We start from the raw sequence: 15,621 nt of genomic DNA on the forward strand, positions 1-15,621 counted from the left end.
ACTCCTTTATGCCTTCTTTTCCCAGGCCTATCAGAAACGAGCTGCTCCTAAAAGCCGAATTCTTCCAGCCGGTGGCAAGGTGTTAACCTCAGAAGATGAATATAATTTGTTATCCGATCGGCATTTTCCAGACCCTCTTGGTGAGTTGCTGAGCATTTTTTCCCAAGGCAAAATTCCTAAACTTGCTTTGTTTAGCTAGACCAGAGGTTCTCATTGGGGGAGGGAGATTCCACTCGCAAGGGACATTTGGCAGTGTCCAGAGACATTTTTGGTTGTCACAACTTAAAAGGATGGTGCTACAGGCATTCAATGGATAGAGGCCAGTGCTGCTGTTAAATATCCTGCAATGCACACAAGACGGCCCCTGACAGTGAAAAATTATCTGGCATAAAAATATCAATTGTTGCCGAAGCTGAGAAACTCTAGGCTAGACACCCATACTCCATAGACAAATGGAAGATGTAATTTCCCTAATTTAGGTAAACATTGTACCATTTCTATTATTTATATCACATTCAGCAATATACAAGTCAGTTGCTGTGTTTCTAGTGCATGGAAAATGTGCCATTTCTTGGGCATCTTGAGGCTTTTGGAATATATTAGAAGTCTTAATAGCACTACCTAAGACAGCAGAAATAAATAGAAATGTATGATCTCTTCTTTCAGTAAACAAGCCAGGACCTGTCGAGGAATATTATTTTTCTAATTTAAGGAAGATAGGCAGTAGAATATCCTAAATCGACAAAATGCTCTTAACAAGCATTACAGTAACTCATAGCTACAGGGTAACAGGCATGGAATTAATTAGCATGTTTATTAATAACAGCCGAAGGCTGCCATGGAAAGAGCATTGAACTGAGAATGGGAGGCTGGATTTTTATCTAGTTTTATCTGTGCCACTTATCAAGTGCTTTTCCTAGTGGTATTAAACCTCTTGATTACTGTTTCTCCAACTTTGAACTTAAAAATCTGAAAGGATTTTTTCCACCTCTAACATACTTTGATTCTCATTCATTCTACTTTTTTCCATGTAGAGAGAATGATGGATAATATATATATACCAAATAGTGTGTTTCATAGAGATTCATGAACTGTGGATAATGTAATAACTCCATCTGGCTTTGTGTAAATCATACCGCACAGTAATTACTTGGTTTCTTGAAGAGAGTACTGGTTCTTATTAATGGGGATAATCATTTCATTAGAATTTATGGAGAAAATCTAATCATTAATTCAATAGTTATTTTAGTACAGAATGCTTAGCTTAGTGTTTTCAATAACACTATTATAAGATTAACACATGGACCATAAACCTAGATTAACAAACTATTATTAAGTAATTCAAGCTAAAATAATACTTAATGTGCACTGTACATATTATTATATTTTCTTTCAACATCTACTTATTTTGTCATCTTGGCTCTGGAGCTGCGGCTAGAAATGGGAATATCCACATGTTGACCCTTCGGAATCTCTCCCAAAGAACTTCCCAGTGAAATCAATCAGAACAGACAATATATTTACTGACATATTGATGAAATCATATCGGAAAGAATGAAAGGGAATAAAAAACACAAGTCTTGGGTGACTAATGCCATTTGGTTCAGGGCTTCAGATTGGGGCATTTCAATGACTTTCTTTTATATGCTGTGGGCTTCTGAGATTTAGAAATAGAATATTCTACAGTAGATCATTTGTGATATTTTTGTAACTCAACTCAGAAAAAACACAGACTAATGGCATCTGGAAAATTCTTTTAAAAGGTTCAATGCGAGATAGTTATCTAATAGGCTAATACGAGTGAATTTTTGTGAGTGAATTTTTGTCGGACTTTCTGAAGCTTTGAAATGCAAAGGATCAATGTTGCTTTCAGTTGTTTGTGCAAAATTGTGACATCCTGGAAAGGGCGAGGATAATTGTTTCACAAAACCGTGTTAACCAGGAAGACTGCCTGTGTGATACTCATTCTATTGGAAAGAATAAAGGCACAGTAAAGATGCAAGGAATTAATCTCATTTGAGAAAAGGCACTAAAGGTTTATCAATAAATATGTTTTTTTTACATAGTATTCTGCTAAGATGATATATCAAAAATGTCCCCATGTCTTGCTAAAATGATTCATTTATTTGGCATTTTATTCTTCAGAATCTAGTCTGCTGCAAAACTCAAATTAAATACATAAGGTTTCATTATCTTGCTAAAAATATTTGGATACTAGAGGTCCAGAGCTTGTGCGACAGGTTCCATAAATGTTAGAGACTCTTTCTAGCTTTCTCCCCATTTATCTCTAGGTTGTAGCCCTTAATGACATAGTCCGAAGTGGCTGCTGGACAGCCAGCCATGGCTTTCTCATTCCAGACAGCAGGAAAGAGAAAAGGGGAGGAGATGGACACATTCCATCTCCTTAAGGAAGTTTCATTGCCACTTCAGTTTTCGTCCCATTGGCCAGGACGTAGTGACTGTGGCACACCAAGCTGCCATAGATGCTGGAATTATAGTCTTTATTCTATGCAGCCCTTGCTCAACTAAAAATCAAGGACTTTATTACTGAGAAAGAAGGGAGATTAGATAATGTGTGACACAACGAGTGGTCTCTGCTGCAGTGTTCAATCATTCGTTTGTTCATTCATATGTTGATTCATTCTTCGGTTATTATACGCCAGATATATTGCTGGTGGGCCAAAGTTTGTGCTCCCAGTAGATTCTGCTATGTTAACTTCAGATTTCAGGACACGGAAACAGGGTTCCCATGCCATGTAAGCCCCAACAGACATATTCTTTATCTAAGCCAAGCTTGGTTTATTAATTTGCCCATAGCAAGTCTCGGTTCTGGAGACCCCCTTATGGTTACGAACCATTTCTTGGTATGCCCAGTGCTTTCAGTGGCCACTTAGAGGGTCCTTCTTCCCTTCCTTTTCCTGAGATTGATGCCCAGGATGTAGGCAGGAAACACAGAACTGATTTTTTCTTCCGTTTGTTCTCTGTGACTCTGGAAGTAAACCAAGGCTCATTTAACTAAGTGCAGTGTCATGTAAGTAGAATGCATGGAAGGGAATAAAGTCTAGGTAGGGGATCTGAGTAATAGTATGGCTTAACATGAGTTTCTTGGAATTGATTTTGAGGGAAGAGGTAAAGTCCCCATTGTTTTAGGCTTTTAAAATTTCCCAGGACAGTGTAGCACATTTATTCATTCGACAAACCGTAGTTCAGCATCTACTAGGTTCCATGGCTATGCCATGCACTGAGGATATGTAAGCTGCGGGCTTCATGTTCTGTGAGCTCCAGGGCAGTGGTTCTGATTCCTGGGGAGAATCATGGGGGAGCTTTTCTCACTCTGCACCTCTCACCCTGGCTATGGATACCAGCCAAGGAAACAGGTCATTACAATATTTTGGGAAAACAAGGTAGGGAGCACCCAACTCTGTCTCTGGTGGCAGAGAGAGGTGCCAACAAAGGCACCTTAGAGGAGGTGGCTTTTCCCCTGACTTCTGAAGGATGAATGAGAATTTTCTATGCAAAAACATGATGTAAGGGAAGGAGGAAAAGGTAATATGAACTGCAGAATAAATAAGCAAAGTCATGGAGTGGATGGCCATGACTAGCGACTGAGAGGGGAGCAGAAACCAGCGTGGAACAGAGACCAAGCCCAACACTTACCAAGGGATGCAGAGAAGGGGCAGAGGAACCAAGAAACGTGACAAAGAAGAACTTTTGAAAATCATAAAGGGCACCGGGAGAGAGATGCTCCTAGAAAGGTGCAGCTTACGTATCTCTGCATCCTCAGTGCATGGCACAGTCACCGAAGCTGGTAGATGTTGAACTATAGTTTGTTGAATGAATAAATGTGCCACACTGTCCTAGGAAATTTCAAAATAGAAGAATATTTTGAAAAGAAGGGGTTGTTAGCAGCAACAGATGTTTCAGGTCAGTTTTAAAGGACAGATAATAAAGAAGCCATAGGCTGGCAGTCAGGGGAACTTGACAATTTGGTTTCAGGACTGACGGGTGACACTGGCGAACTTGACAATTTGGTTTCAGGACTGACGGGTGGGGCAGGAACAAGACTAAGGTAAGAATAGGGGTTGATGGCGTGAAGACAGCAAATGCTTGTTCAACAGTGACAGCGAGGAGGGCAGACAGCAGATCCGGTGGAAGGGGAGCCTGCAGGGAGAGTAGGGTGTCTGCACAGGCGGACAGGTTAGCTTGCAGTGGGCCAGGAGGGAAGAGCAAGCTCCGTACGTTATTTCGATGTGAGGAAGTTGGGAAAGATTGCGTCTGATGGCCTTGGTTGTCCCTGTGGGGTAGGAGGCGAGATAGGTGAAGCTGGTAGAAGGATGCGAGCAGCGGCTGAATTCGCATCCCCTCCCCGCCACCACCCCGCCTGTGAAGACATCTCACACCACCTTCCCATCCCATGGCCTGCCCAGGGAGTTTTAGGAGGTGAGACAGGTGAAGCTGGTAGAAGGATGCGAGCAGCGCCTGAATTCGCATCCTTCCCCCCACCACCCCGCCTGTGAAGATATCTCGCACCACCTTCCCATCCCATGGCCTGCCCAGGGAGTTACCTTCACAGCCCGAAATACATATTTTAAATAAAAGAGACACGTTTGAAAACGTCTTTTTGTTTTCGATATTTCTTTAGCATCCAACGAGAAGGAGACTGCTCCGCCTTTTGTGGTCTTGCCGAAGGAATATCCAGTGTACCTGTGGCAGCCATTCCTCAGACACGGCTACTTCTGCTTCCACGAGGCAGCTGACCAGAAGAAGTTCAGTGCTCTCCTGAGCGACTGCATCAGACATCTAAATCACGGTACGGCGCGACCACCCTCTTGTCCCTGGCTGGTCTGCTTCTTCTCATTTGACCTGGTCCATCACCTCTTAGAATGATTCCTAGAAAGAGCCACAGATGGCGCTGCCCCGGGAAAGGAGAGGGTAAGCAGGCTAAGAGAGAGCTTTGCAGAGAGGGGGCATGGCCCACGTGCTGGCTGTTTACCCGGGTCTCAGCTGCCTCCGTGAGACGTTATGGAGCAGGTATCTGATGGCACATGGAAACGTGCATTCGAAGCACCATCTTCACACACGTAATTTTGCGGATGATTCGTCCTCCTCCTTTTTTCCTGATTTTTCAAATCTAAATGGCAGCAAGAATCTGTCATGGTCCCTGGCAAAATCCTAGTCCTCGTGACATTCTTTGCTTATTCCCACCTTTATTTCTGAATAACATTTACTCAAAACTTTAGGGTGCATAAGTATCACCCAGAGAGCTTAAACACAGATTTTGGGGCTCCACACTGAGCTTACCTGATCCACTGGGTCTCCGGTGGGCCCCCGACTGCCAGATACCATTGGTCCGTGGACCACACTCGCAGTGGTGTTGCTTCAAACCGCTGTGGCTCGGTATGGATTTAATTAACATTACGTCTGTAAGAAACACTTTTCATTCCAATATGTGACTTTTCGATGAATAGATGTGAATGCTGGTTTTTCCAGACTCCATAAAGCCTTCCGTTGCAGAGACTTCATGAGATAACTCGATGGTTATAAAAGTTAATGTGTTACAGAGCAACTAGAGGTTACTACGTAGCGAAGAAGGGAGCACAGTACTTGAGACTCGTCAGGGGAGGCCTCTTTGAGCAGGTGACATTTGAGTTGTCACTTCATCCATCTGTGCCTTTATTTCCTAATAAGGCTGATTTCACTGTGCACTTACTTTAAAGTTCTGGGGTTTTCCCGAGAGTGTCAGCCCCATAAAGCAAAAGTCACAGAGGTGTATGTCAGCCTGTTCTTGATTTTAGCTTGTGTACTGATGGGAGGCTAAGGGAAAAAGATAATCAGTCACTCCAGTTTGCTCTAGCGATTCTGAGTAGCACTGGTCATAACATCGTCTCATTACCAGTTAGGGACTTTATAAAAATCATACCCCTATTGATATCTTGTCTTGTGGTTTGGATGTTTTAGAGACAAAGAATCGTCTAGCACTGCCTGCTCCGTCTGGCTGAGTTTCCAGTACGTTTACACCTCCGTGTTCAGGGCCTTGGTCTAGTACAAACACGCACTTGGCGCTAAACACAGGAGCCACAGAGTTTCACTCCGCAGAGAATATTCTCTGCCCAGCCAGATGGGACTTGCTTCATTCCCCTTTCCATGTACATAATAGGAATTTCTCTGGGGAGTTTTTGGATGTTATGGAGCCTGCATTTAGACTCCATTTATGGAAGATTTCAGTCGATTCAAAACCCAGCTCTGCTCTCCAGTAAGTTATCAAAGGCACTAAGATAATGAGGTCTGGTCACATTGCCTTGGTTCTGTGTCACATTCCTCTGTGCAGAAACCACTTTTCCTCGCTGAGGCTTTACGCAGACTTAATTAATGTGACTTGGCATAATTTCCAGTAGCTCCAGTCAGAGCCAGAGACCATCAAAACATTGTAGGGAACAGTTCCTGACTGTCATAGATCAATGAGCTAATGGGTCTTTCCCTTCTCACCTCTGTTTTTACATTTTTGAAAGCCCGGCATACTGTTCGTCTTTACTGAATCACTTTTTTTTTGTTTCAGTCTCTTCCTATATTCGCTGCATGATCTTGAGTAAACCAGTAAGAGGTTTCACAGACTCCCAGTTAACCATTACTTTTTTTCCATAATTACCAGAAGAGTTTAGAAATAGATGTAAACTTGGGGCTATGATACAGGCCAGGAACGTGGGGGCTTCCGGGGAGGCTGCTGACTTCCATCCCGTGGGCTGTCAGCCTTCCACTGCTGCCGCCTCGCTGGATCCTGGGCCACCAGGAACCTCTGTTGCAACAGGTATGAGATGTTCTAGCAGCCGTCGCTGGGCCACTATTGATCTTGTCTGCTCACAAGTCCTCAGGGATCTTTTTTTCCTCCAGTTTAATTGAGATATAACTGACATATAATATTGTATTAGTTTAAAGTGTATAACATGAGTCAATACATATATATATATATATATATTGCACAATGATTACCATAAGTTTAGTTAACATCCATCACCTCACATAGTTACAAATTATTTTCTTGTGATGAGAACTTTTAAGATGTTTTAGTGACTGTTAGTAAACAGTACAGTATTGTTAACTATAGTCACTATGTCGTACATTACATCCTCGGAATTTATTCGTCTTTAAAGTGAAAATTTGTCCTTTTGACCACCTTCACCCATTTCCCTGACTCTCTTCCCCCTGCCTCTGGCAACCACTAATCTGTTCTCCGTTTCTGTGAGTTTGGTTTTTTTAGATTCCACATATAAGGGAGATCATACAGTATTGTCTTTCTGTCTGACTTATGTCACTTAGCATAAGCCCTCAAGGGATCTTTGAGGGAAGATTATTTTATTGCCTTCATGGTAAGTTCCACCAAAGAGGTCTATCACTTGGGGTTCCTAGGATATCTATCACCCTTAGTGCTCAAGTTCCACTACAGGCTAGCCCACTGGCCCTAGGAGTTCTGGGTTCCAGTTGATCTGGGTAGCCATGTCCATTCATTCTGAATCCGGAACTACTTCTCCTGTTCTTCCTTATGGGGTGGGTTCCTTTCCTATTTAGCCAAGACAAGGGCCTGATGATGCCTTGTTCTTGGACAATAAGGCTATCCTTATTGATGAGAACAAGTAAAGGGTTCTCTGCTCCTCCTTCCTTCAAAAGAGGAAGGTGCCTCTGGATGCCTCAAAGATTATTCACACTCCTAAGGAGCGTGGAGGGGTGTGTGTGTGTGTGTGTGTGCTGGGCACATCTTCATTGAACAGGCATGAGAAAACTCCACGATTATGCTTTAGCAGAACATCCCACTCCAACACAGTGGACTAAATATCATCCCCATTGCATGACCCGCGCCTAGAGCATGGGAATTTGCAGGAAAGGAGAATAGTGTTTCTGGCAGGAAAAATAGCATATGTGGCTCCTGGGAAGAGATTTAGAGCATGGACCATTAGAGGAACTGAAAGAATTTTGTGTGGCTGGTGCTTAGAGAGGAAATAGGAGTCAAGTGAGGATGGAAGATGGGCAGGATCCAGGCTATAAAGGGCTTTGCAATGCATATGAAGGGATTTGCACTTTATTTTAACAGCAATAGGAAAACATTAAAGAGTTTTAAGCAGCTAAGCCGACTCAATCATATATTCATTTTAGAAAGGTCACACTTGCTGCTGTGTGGGTAGTGGATGGGACTGCTCCAGGCTGGCGTGCCAGGAGGCCACTTAGGAAGTTTTGGCAGCCATCAGATGGTGGTAGCTGGCACTGAAGAGGTGACTGTTGAGGTGGCTGGATAAGAGAGATATCCAGAAATTAGAATCAACAGAACTTAAGGATGGTAACTTGAAGAGTGAGACAGCAGTGGGACAATCCAAAGAAGAGGGGCCCTAGGTTTCACCATTCTCAGGGAACCTCGCGTGAGGAGAAGCAGATTCTAGGGGAAGGTGTCAGTGTCCAGTGTTGCAGATGTTGACAAGGAGACATCTGTGGACAGGCAGGTGAGGGAGTCTCATAGACAGATGCATGGACAAGGCTGGAGAGCAGGAGCACAATCTGATATGGACACACAGGTGGGACAGCCCTGAAGGTGTGGTCACTGAAGCAGTGGCTGACTTTGTAGGAAGAATGTAGCTTGCGAGCACCTCAAAGGCACAGTCTGTCTTTTATCTCTGTATCCCCAGCAATTGGCCAAGGGCCTGGCACAGGTATGTATGGGCTCTACAAATATGTCTACCTTCCATCCTCAGGTAGACTTGCAGATGTGCCCATGTGGGAAAAAGCATGGGGCATGTGTATTGGTGTAGCTTGAAGATGTTTATACTCAAACTCTATAAACATTAAAGTAAAATGGATTGCTGCTTTTGTGTTAAACACTAACTTATTCACTCACAGATCTATGATTTTACTGTTGAAACTTTAAGCAACATATTTATTAGGAATACAGAGCATTTGTGAAATTCGGTGACTTGGTTAGACTCTCTGACTCACCCTCTTCATACAGATGCCAACTCGATTACCAGTGTCTCCTCTATATTTTATTTCAAGTTCATTACTACCAGCCTGCGATGGGACTCATATAAAAAACCTTCCCAGAGGCTTTTAGTTGATCCTACTTTTTCCAATTACTGCCACCTCCTTCTACGTGTGACAGTCAGATAAATCATCTTTAAACACAGTTTTTTATTAAAATCTTTCAGTGGCACTGCCATTGTTAAAAACAGGAAACACTTCATTCCAAAGAGACTGGCTGTGTCTGATTTCTTACCATTCTCAAGTCCAAGCCTCCTTTCCCCAGCCTTGCTGCCCCACCCCTCCTGCCTTCTTTGAATGGAAGTTTTACTTGCGCATCTTTGGCCTTGTAATACACCTGGAACACCCGCTCCTCACCTATGCAAATTCTCTCTTGCTTCTTTAGGACAAAGCTTCCGTCCGACTCCTGCCATGAAGGCCACAGGGACAGCTTCACTGGCGCCTATTATCTGTCTTCCCTGGTTGGTACACACTACACTCTGCCTTACATTACTCATTTGCATGTTGTCCTGTTCCACTGACTCCATCTCAAGTTCCTCAATGGAAGTCTTTTTTTTTTTTTTTTAGCTTAAACAATATAAATTTATTTTCTCAGAATATTAGAGGCTAGAACTCCAAGATCGAAGTGTCAACGGGGTTGATTTCTTCTGAGGCCTCTCTCCCGGGCTTGTAAATGGCCATCTCCTCCCTGTGTCTTCCTATGGTCTCTTCTCTAGGCGTGTCCGTGTCCTAATCTCCTCTTCCTCTAAGAACATCAGTCATATTGGATCAGGGCATATCTATATGACCTCATTTTACCTCTGTTACCTCTTTAAGGACTCCGTCTCCAAATGCAGGCATATTCTGAGATACCGAAGATTAGAACTTTTACATACGAATTTTGAGGGGAGCGCAGCTCAGCCCCCAAGGGAAATCCTGTGTCATCCTTTGCATCCCCCTCTCATGTAATGCTCAAACAAATACCTCGTGTTTTATGAAATGGTTCAAAGACACTAATGAATTAGTAACTTAATACTAAAGTAAATCTGATTTCAGAATTTAAGCGTGCTCTTAGAGACGACAATTATAAATGGGGTTTGGCCTAATTGATAAACACACCGACATGAGTGAATGAAAGAATTTGTCGATATGTCAATCTTAAACCACCATTCACTGGATGAATGGTGATTCAGGAAAGGAGATAGACTCTGGTGGTTTTGTTTTGAAGGACAACCAGGACGGCCACTAAACAAATGCCAGTGTCCCCATCATCATGAACACTAAGGAAGAGGGGACAGTAGAATATCTAGGAAGCATGAGGGCATGTGGGTTGAAAAAAATAGCATCAAAGAAGAGGCCAGAGGATTTTGATAAAAAGAACACAATCATGAAATGACACTCGGTAACCCTCTGCTTCGGGTTGGAGTGTTCAGTCACTGACGACAATTATGACATCCAAGGGTGTGTGTGATAGAGCGAGTCAGGCTGAATGTGGAGTGATAACAGGGACTAAACTTTGGAATTGGTTGCTGTCAAGATTGGATGCCTTGAGCTCTTATCCCAGAAATCCCAGGTTAAATCAAATGCTTTATTACATTTGATTTCGACACTTGCACATTTTAGATGTTCAATAAATGTTACTGAATCAAATTGAATTTTAAAACAGAAAAGGATCTTACAATTCAAATTAGAGCAAATCCTTTCTGGTTTGTTTATTTGAATATGATGTTTTATACTCTCTAGTATTCAAATATGCAATGAATTTTATCTTGTTAAATGTGAAAATATATTACTGAATTTGTGGCACATGTTTATATTTATAGATATGCATATCTGTGAGTTAAAAAATTCTAGCTATGCTTGGAGTCTTTTGGACACTTTACTACTAATGAATAATGTTTGGACATAGATAAATAGAAGTACAATTTTTGTAAACATTTCTTCGTATGCTTTTACTTATAAAAGTTATTCTGTAGTGTACTTTTGTTGCAATACAGAAAAGGCGCTTATGCATTGTAAGCAAAAGTGCTTGCTAAACTACTGTTTAATTAATAACTAGATATCAATTTTCAGTTTTCATAAGACTGTCCCAAGCAAGATTCTGTAAAAGGATTCTTTCTGTTGGGAGACTGTATTCTCTCCCTTAGTTCAGTCTGTGTTCTTTGCTTCACACAGTTAATACTCTACAAATTATAAATATTTCTCTCCATCCCCTTGTGAATATGTCATTTTCTCACAAGTTATCACTTCCCCTCTCTTACCCTTGCTTATAAAACTCTAAATTTGGAAGGAACCTTTGTGGTTTTACCTAGTCTAATTCCTCGGAGTTGATTTATGATAAGATTCAAATAGTGACTTACTTGCCAAGGTCTAGTTAGAGGTATAGGATCAGTTGTCCTAAAACCCAGTTCGTGACATCTATTTTAATTATGCATATCATGTTGTCTTTTCAGTATTACTTTGTAAAAGACTTTTTCATCTCTTGGTCATTTAAAACGCATTGCTATTAAATCAAATTACTCTTACGATACAGTCACATGATCCAAAATGAAGCAAACCCAGAGCTATTCACTTGAGGTCATCTAAGACCTGGGCTATGTCTGGTTTCTTGAGAAGTAGTACTATCTGAATTTAACTCAGTATTTTGTCCACCAGCTAAACGTGACTATATCTTTTAGTTCAGATATGCTCTGACGATAAAATATTTTATAATGTAGCTTGTTTCTTGGTTAAATTTTGTGTAGTATAAAATGCAAACCATATATGGTTTTATACAACTTAAATAAAAACTAATTTGTTGTTAAGATTATACTGCTTGTGAGGACATGGTTTGGAGTACTTTACAAACAATAGACCTAAAATGAGCCAGACAGAGAAAAACAGATATCACATGGTATCACTTATATGAGGAATCTAAAAAAGAGTCAATCATAGAAACAGAGTAGAAAGTTGTTGCTGGGTTGAGGAGTAGAAGAAATAGAGGTTGGTAATAGATTACAAAGTTTCAGTTATAAGATGAATTAGGTCTGAGAATCAAATGTAAAACATGGTGACTATAGTTGATAACACCATATTGTATAATTGAAATTTGCTAAGAGATTAGAACTGAAATGTTCTCATGCCATGCCCTTCCCCCAAAAGATAAATATGTGAGGTGATGGATAAGTTAATTAACTAGATGTGGGGGGGTGGAGAGAAATCCTTTCACGATGTATACATATACTAAATCACCTCAATGTATGTTTTAAATATAATTTTGTTATGTCAAGTATGCCTCAGTAAACCTGAAATAATAGATCTAAACATGATTTATTCATATTATTTATATTTATGGATTTACTTAAATTACTCAAAGCTCTCAAAACAACCTAAGAGTTAGAACTGAAAGCACAGGTCTCCTCAAAAACTAGAATAAATAGAACTGGTTTCCGTCAGCCACTTGGTATTTATCACCACCAGTACACATACAGTCTTAGGTTCATCTGTTGCCTAAAGCTACGTTGTCATGGAACTACTTCTAAATACTTCTCTTGGCCTGTCAAACCCGTGTTATCATTTCAGTGAAACCACCAATTCCTGCCCACCACCCTTCTGCTTCCAATGAACGAATTGTTATTCTGATACGAGGGTCCAAAAGTTGTGTTATTATGGTTGTTAAGGGTGACGAATTGTAACAATAATAAAAAAGCTTAAACAGAGTGTTGCAGTTAATTCAAGCAAATGTTTTTTTCTGTGCTGTTTGGATTGGGTAAATCCCCAAATCACTGGACAGTGTTTGATGTTTACTTATTACAATGACAGAACAAATGGGATGGCTGTTTTAACATGTGGCCAGATGAGCAATATCATGAAAGAACTCTATGTGACATATACTGGGTTTCTTTTAAAAATCAGCATGAGGAGACCTCAGAGAAGATTCTCATCTGTTGCTATATAATGCTTAGCCACAGTTCTCCTCACACTGTGATTAGAGCATGAGAGATGGAAGAGAAGCAAGTTAGGAGCTGTCCTTTGTTCATTCTATTAGGTGTCTTGAGTTTTTAAAATTTAATATTGAGTAGCTATAAAATGGTGTTTATGAAGTATAAAGAACAGCACTGTTACCTTTTTTATTTCTTACACGCCTCCCCCGCCACCCCCACCGCGATGACCCTATTATCTTTTCTCTTTAAGAGAGCGTCATCCTAGATTTTGTATTTTGCTTTTCTTTGGAGCTTTATTATATAAGTTTAATCATTTCGTGTGTTTTTAGACTTTATCCTGTGGAATTTTGCTATCTGTCTTCTTTCATGACTTCCTCTTTCAATATTATACTCCAGTGACTCACTCGTGTTATTTCTCGTAGCTGTATTTCCTTGCTTTTCATTGGGTTGTTTTCATTATTTATTACTAATGGTGCTACTATGAGCACTTTGTTTATTGCTGGTTTATAGAACTTTAACTTTGATTTTGCTTGCTAATATCTTAAGGAATGTTCACATCCGTGAGTGTATTTTGCCTGTAATTTTTCTATTTTGCAATGACATTTTTAGATATTGCTGTCAAAGTTATTCTTGCTTCATGAAATGGGTGAGAGAGTATTCTCTCTCCTCTTTTTTCCTTTTTTTATAACCTGGAATACATGGTGTAGGACTGGAATTACTGTACTTTGATATTTGACGGACTTGCCTGTAAAACTATCTTAGCTTGGTGTGCTTTTTGAGGGAAGATTTTAAACAACTGATTTAGATTTTTAACCTGTTACAGGGTTATTCATTTTTTCTAGGATAAATCAATTTCAGTAGGTTACGATTTTCTAGAAATTTATCCATTTTGTTTGTTTTAAAATTTAGTGGCTCAAAGTTATATGCATAATATCCTCTTACGTTTGAAGACTATATTTATGATGCCCCCTTTATTCTCTGTAGCATCGTACCTGTTCCCTCTTTTTTTCTAATATTGTTTATTTGTACCTCCTCTCTTATCTTCTTGGTCAGTCTTACTAGAAGTTTGTCAGTTTTGTCAACTTTTTCAAAAAACTAAATTTGAACTTTGCAGATTATTGCATATTTGTTTTCTATTATGCTAATTTCTGACATTATCCTTTTAATTGTCTATCGTCTACTTCCTTGGGATTTTTTTTGCTGTTCTTGTGTGTGTGTGTGTGTGTGTGTGTGTGTGTGTGTGTGTGTGTGTTCTCACCACTTTGAGTAGATGCTTAGATCATTGTGATTGTTTTAAAATGATTGCAACTTCCTTGGCACTCATTCCTTCAGAGAAATGGAGCCTAATTTTCCTCATCTTGAATGTAGGCCAGACTTTGTGATTTCACTCCTCACAAATCGAATGTGGCAGAAGTGATAGCCTGTGACTTTCAAGAATAGGTCACAAAAAGAATAGCTTCTGCCTGGCTTTTTCTCTTCTGGATCACTCACTTGGGAGAACCTAACAACCACTTAGTGAGGACACACCATCAGCCCTCTCTGGAGGGCCGTGTGCAGAGAGACTGAGGCCTCCTGCACCAACTTGTCAGCCAGGTGAGCAAATTACCTTGGAAGGGGAGGCTTCTGTTTCAGTCAAGTCTTCAGATAACTGCAGCTTCGTCCGATATGTAACTGTAACTTCATGAAACACCTCAAGCCAGAACCACCCAGCCATGTGGCTTTCGAATCCCTGACCCACAATAATTATGAGATAGGATAAATATTTGTTTTTTTTTAAGCCATTAGCCTTTGAGGTAATTTGTTTTGTAGCAATAGAAAACTAATATACTCTGTAATCATCAACTCTTTTGCAGTAGCATGTTCTGAAGGCCGTTATTATCGACTATCTTTCACTTAGAGATTGCTATAAAATTCCAGAGGTAAAGAGTACCTCTAAATGTTAGTCTATTCCCCTTGCCTGTCAGCTGTCGTAGAAGCTGTGCTTAATGAGGGTGGGAACCTGGTGTTTAAAAACTTCGCATTAACCTAGCTGCTGTCTTTAAGTGTTGTATAGATCAATAATAATAGTAATAACAGTTAACAGTCAGCAAAGGCCCCCTAAGCTGCCATGTGTGTGGGGACAAAAGGAACTGTGCTATTTGCTTTACAGGAATTAATGATTCTCCAACTTTAGTGGTCATGAGAATCCGCTGAAGAGCTTGTTAAAACGAGGATGCTAGGTCCCATCCCCATAACATTGAACCAGCAGGTCTGGGTTGGATCCTAAGAATTTGCATTTCTACCATGTTCTCAGGTGATGCTGATGCTGATACTCCTGGTCTGACGACCAGACTTGTATTAACTCACTCGACCCTCACAGCATTCCTATGAGGTCGGCACTATTATGTTCACCATCCCCATTTTATAGATAAGGATTCTGAGGTCTCTGGGAAGACACCTGGCGATTAGTACAAGATTTTAAACCCAAGTGATCAGACTCCAAAGCCCATGCTCTATCTAACCCAAGGTACCTATGGCTTCTCAATCAAGAAGTCCTTATGAAGCACCTACTATGTACTCATTATTCAACTAGCTGCTATAAAAAAAAATTGAATCCAATTCTTTATTTGGGGCCAGATGATTTGAGATTAGTTACTTCTTACTGGTTTATTTCGTAATATCTGTCTGAAAGGGAAGTCAGCTGCTGTACATTTGTTGAAAT

The 15,621-nt window shown here is 40.6% G+C and overlaps 1 protein-coding gene across 1 annotated transcript in view; it reads left to right on the forward strand.

Moving 5' to 3' along the window:
• FAM129A (family with sequence similarity 129 member A) overlaps nt 1–15,621 on the forward strand; it is a 125,535-nt gene that overhangs the window by 58,805 nt on the left and 51,109 nt on the right. The window contains exons 5-6 of the mRNA XM_025043998.1: nt 26–140; nt 4,643–4,810. Of these exons, the coding sequence (XP_024899766.1) occupies nt 26–140; nt 4,643–4,810 (283 nt within the window). The remainder of the gene's footprint in view (nt 1–25; nt 141–4,642; nt 4,811–15,621) is intronic.

The sequence above is a fragment of the Pteropus alecto genome, unplaced genomic scaffold (assembly GCF_000325575.1).
Source record: "Pteropus alecto unplaced genomic scaffold, ASM32557v1 scaffold101, whole genome shotgun sequence".
NCBI classification, from domain to species: domain Eukaryota; kingdom Metazoa; phylum Chordata; class Mammalia; order Chiroptera; family Pteropodidae; genus Pteropus; species Pteropus alecto.